Raw genomic sequence first — 5433 nt, forward strand, 5'->3', positions numbered from 1 at the left:
ATTTCCAACATGTTAAACTCCTATATATATATTTGTCATTAGGAAGTTATTCTTGCACTTCTCTGAAGAAGAGGGTGAACACAACTTGGAGGCACTTACTTGCCCGTTAGGAGCTCATACACTAGAATTCCCAGGGACCAAAAATCCACACTGAAGTCATGTCCTTTGTTGAGAATGACTTCAGGAGCTACATACTCTGGAGTTCCACAGAATGTCCATGTTTTCTGTCCAGATCCTATTTTCTTAGCAAAGCCAAAGTCGACCTAGAAAAGAACATCAAAGAAATTTTCAGAGACCGTAAAACTCATATTCCTCTTTAAGTCTCCCTCTAACGTCCCCAATCTTTTTTCTACACCCCCACCCTTTTTTTCACACCACACACACACACACACACACACACACGCACGCACGCACACCCTCTTGTTTATTTTATTGTAGGGACAGGTGTAAATCTAACTTCCACGCACACACCTCTACAGCCACGACCCTAGAGGACGAGAATGGTTTAGCAAGGGGAGACCATAAAAACACATGTGAGACTCAGGACAAGCAGGACTGAAATAATTTTCAAATCAATGGTGATATTCATTGGGAAGAGGAGAGAAGCAGGAAGTAATAGATGTAAAGCTCTCTCACAGGAGAAAAAATAATGGCAGAATTGAGATTTTGGGAAAGAAGGGGGGTTGTTGAGAAGAAATGGGGTTTAAAACTCTGGAAATCTTTAAAAACCACTATGCACAATGTCTGCATCCTCTAGATTCTGACAGTCCAAAGAAAAAGCCAGGTCGTCCCATCTCAACCTTGGCTGGGCTCTGTACATATTCAGTTCCTCTCAGGGAGGTGAGAGGTCTATAGCACCTGAATTAACTTCTTTATTCTGAATAATATTTACTCAGTCAGTACCCACTACAGGCCAGACTCTGTGCTAGGCTTAGATACAGAGTTGACTAAGGGAAGCTCAAGGTGTTGGGAATACTTACACATACGTGATTAATATTATATCATGCAATACAAAGCATATACTCAGAGGGCCAGAAAATATCTACTCTGGGACATGAGGAAGAAGGTGGCTGGGAAGATGTCATTAGGAGGATGCACCGGAGCTCGACCCTGACTGACAATTAGGAACTCTCCCTCCTCTCTTTTCAAAATAGGTCCCTCCACTTTTCTGAGACTCTATTCAATGAACTCTGTGCACAGAATAGAGACAGGAAAGAAGGCTGGAGCAACACAAGACACACTCATTGAATCGAGGCAGTGTATATGACTGACGCCCTGCCCTGCAAAACAAACAGAGGGTTTCCTTCCACAGGAGTTATTTAGTGCATGCTTTTCATCTCCAATACATATAGATATTATTTTAATAAAACTGCCCTCCCCCTCCCTCAAGCAAACAGACAAATTATACCTGGACTTCAACATACACATTTTAATAGCTTCATTACATACACTATGTCAATAATATAGCAATAATCTTGGCTAAAAACCTAAGTAAATAAGGTTAACATATCAAAATAGGTCCTTACCTAAAAAAGTAAGAGTCAGTAAATTATAAAATCTAGCCCTCATTTATTTATTCAACTATTGACGTTTAAAATCTTTGTTTTACCTTAAATAAATCTCTTAGAAATTTACCTTTTTACCAATCCTTTTTAGTATTTACCAGTCAACAGCAAGGATTTCCTTATTAGAAAAAGGGAATTTAAACGACCTAATTTGAACTGGGCTTTTACTGATTTCTTTTATCTCTACAGAATGACTCACAATAATTCTATCCTAAGAGATGGCTGGGGATATTATGAAATTAAAATTTGTAACCAGCTGAGATTAAGCATATCTACTTATTCCTCAGAGAAAGAACCAATATGAAAATCCTAGCTAATTTTACAAAGACTAAAATATAAGACACAAGAAAGCAATGTTTATAATTACATTTTTAATGCACGTATATGTAGAAATATTATATTTTGTTGTTTTATAACAGCTTTTCAACTTGTTTTTTTTTTTTTCATTGCATTTCTTTCCTTTTTAGGATGACTGGAAATTCATTAGATGTTTAGGAGAGTTTTTCCAGCTCTGAAAGTGATAAATTTTAATTAGTTGGTTTTGCTTTTGTGATATTTGCCTGTTGGCCCCAAGAGATGGCAATTATACTAAGATTTCGAGATTTATGAAAAGTTACCACTTTCTTCATCTCTTTTGATTTTATCAACTTTAATCTATTTGGTCGGAGGAAATTAGCACTTAGATCTATCTAGTCATGTGCCTAATATAGAAGGCCTCAGATTGTCTGATATGAAGTTCTGTGTATTTTCTATAAAAATTCACACTACTGTCTTAAACCACCATGGATATCACCACAAAGCCTCAGTCTCTTTTTTTTTAGCCCTATCCCTTCTAAGCAACAGAAGGGTAAGTTCCTTCCTTTATTCATTTAATAAATATTTATTGAATGCTACTATATACCAGGATTCAGAAAAAGCACCAGTCCTCTTAGAGTTTATATTTGAGAGAAAGAGAACAAGCATAAAAATATAGTATCATACATAATAATGTCAGATAGTGACATATGCTATGAAGAAACATATAGCAGAGTTAGGTACAAAAAGCAATCAGAATTGTACTTTAAATAGGGTGATCAGGAAACACGTCTTTGAAGAGGTAACATTTGAGCAAATTTGAACAGATATCTGAGTAAACTAAGAAAGTTGAAATCAGTAAAAATCTAAGCAAGAATGATTATGACAGAGGAAGAGCTAGTGCATAGCCCTTAGCCTTTGGGAACATGCTTGGTAAGTTCAAGGACAGACAAGAAGCCCAGTGTGGCTGGACCATATGTAGTGGTTAGGTAAACCACAGAAAGAACTTTAGAACTTTTTTTCTAAGAGGCCATGAGAGGATTAAGAGGAGGGATAAGTATGGCTAAATTAATGTTTTAAATGAATCATTCTAGAAGACAAGAAAATAGACACATCCCTTTTAAAAATTCTACCGGCAAACTAAGCTTTCAAGAACAATCTCTGGAGAAGCTGCACACAGGTCTTTTTCTTGTCTCTATTAATGCCCCGTTATAAAAGATAGCTTACATTATGCTGAAAGCTTAAAACCATTGTCTCCAAAGATTTTAATAAACTAGAAAGTTTTAAGATTCTTCTAAAACTGCGGTGATGATTGCATCATTCAGGAATAGAAAAATTAGCATTGTGGCTTACTGGAGCTGGTGTCCAGTAAGTATTAGGTTTTTCCCAGAAGTTTCTCTTTGGGTCAGTAAATTTGTCAGATATTGGTTCTCTTAGTCGAATCAAAATGACCAGTCTAATTAAGCCAGATGATTCATGGAGACATAACATTCCAAAAAAACATTTATGTGGCATTTTTAGGGTTCTATTTTGCCCAAGTCTAGACAAGGGTAAAATGGAATCTGTTTATTCTGTCTACCAACAGACAACAGTGATGGCTTCCCTGGATGGAAGGGAGTGAGAGAGGCTAAGGTATGGGATGGATGAGTCTTTTATAGCAACAATCCATTCTTTATGGGGCATGGTGACTCATCTGCAATACTTGGAGTGTTTAGTAGGAAGTGGGCAAGATGAAGAGGAATTTTGCATACATGAGAACCACCTGAATAAATCATTGAAAGCTCATTCTATATACCACCAGCTCTTTGAACAGGATTTACACAATCAATTCCTTTCTTCTATGATGTTCTTTAACACTGTTTATATTCCACAATTACATCCCTTACAGTGGTATCATCTAGTTGTGTGTCTAGCTCCTTGAGAAGAGGCATTATAGCTTATTCATTTTTTACCTCCTAGGGCATTTATAACACAACAGATGTTCTGTATGTTTGGTGAAAAAAAATCTGAATGAAAAGATAATCACTGACTTCTGTTTAATTACACACACATACTCACACATATATGTATGTATGTATATGTATAATCTTTGCAACAACTTTGCAGCTTTCTGAGCTAGGAACTACTATCCTAATGTTAAAGACCATAACATTAAAATCTAGGAAGGTCATAGATAATTGAGGTGAGACTTGAACCAGTTCCAAAGGGAACATTTCCATTATCAATAACTTGATGAGGAATCCGAAGATATATATAAGGGAAAAGAAGCAATGTAAGTTAAGCAAATTGGTGGGAAAAACTTAATTGTCACTTAATAAGAACAGCTAATAATGGTTTGGCAAAAAGAATACAGATGGAGCCGATGACTACTTTTATTTTCAAGTTAGGAAACCCTTGACACATATAAAATAATGTGACATAGATGCAAGTTATAAAGCATGAGAATAAAAACACCCTGTAGCCTCCACCAATTTAATAATTAGAACAGAACCAATGTGAAGCCTGTGTGCTCTTCCAGTTAGTGTCCTCCTGTCCATTGTCTAGAGGTCACCACTACCACCCTGACTTTTATGTATATCATTTGCTTGCTGATCTTTTCATTTTCATTAAAATCACTTCTGATTTTACTATGTATCCAATGTCCTTAAATAATACAGAGTTCTCAGTTTTAAATTTTTTAGATAAAACTCATATCTATTCTAGGCAAATTGCCTTTTTCACTTAAGATCCTATCTGTGAATTTAATCCACATTGTAGTACCTTTATTTTTACTCTGTATCATATGCCACTGAATTGACATGCCATGATTATTTTTGTCCATTATGCTGTTGATGGACATTTGTATTATATCTTATTGTATGCTATTATAAAACTGCTCCTATTAACATCATTTTCCATGTTACCTAGTGGACATGTGTCAGAGGGTAGGATTGCTGGGTCAAAGATGTGGTATCTTTAACCTTACTAGATATTGTCAAATTATTTTCCTTAGGGACTGTACTATATTATCATCCCTTCGCCAGCAGTAATGTTTAAGTGTTCCCATTGCTCTTTATCCTCATTATCATTTAGTAATATCAATTTTTATGTTTTGCCATCTGCAAGTATTAAATCACTGTGGTTTTAATTTAAATCCGCCCCCCACCCCGCCCGCTCCATTAGTAATTAGTTTGAGCTATGGCATTATAATGTTCTGATATGTGAGAGAGTTTCTTCCTACCCTGTTCTTCTTGTTTATATTCAGAAATGTCTTGGATATTCTTGGCCCTTGGTTAGTCTACATAAACTTTAGACTCCGCTTGCCAAGCTTCATGAAAAGCTCTGCTGGAATTCCACTGGAAGTGTATCAAACCTGTAGATCAATTTATATCTTTTACTACTTATATCTTTGGGATGTTGAATCTTCCTGTTTTTAAACACAGTATATATTTCTGAGTTAGTTAGGATAATGCTTGTTACTGCAACAAACATATCCAAGAAAGTATAAAAGCTTAAACTCTATATTAATTTTCTTCTTCCTCACATAATGGGTTTTCCTGAGCAGCAGGGAGCTCTCCCCACCAAAAAGGTTCAG

General features: G+C 35.9%; 1 protein-coding gene across 1 annotated transcript in view; it reads right to left on the bottom strand.

The window, feature by feature from the left end:
- PRKG2 (protein kinase, cGMP-dependent, type II) overlaps nt 1-5433 on the bottom strand; it is an 86024-nt gene that overhangs the window by 15633 nt on the left and 64958 nt on the right. The window contains exon 14 of the mRNA XM_023530856.1: nt 100-263. Within this exon, the coding sequence (XP_023386624.1) occupies nt 100-263 (164 nt within the window). The remainder of the gene's footprint in view (nt 1-99; nt 264-5433) is intronic.

Source organism: Pteropus vampyrus, unplaced genomic scaffold (assembly GCF_000151845.1).
Source record: "Pteropus vampyrus isolate Shadow unplaced genomic scaffold, Pvam_2.0 Scaffold56, whole genome shotgun sequence".
NCBI classification, from domain to species: Eukaryota; Metazoa; Chordata; class Mammalia; order Chiroptera; family Pteropodidae; genus Pteropus; species Pteropus vampyrus.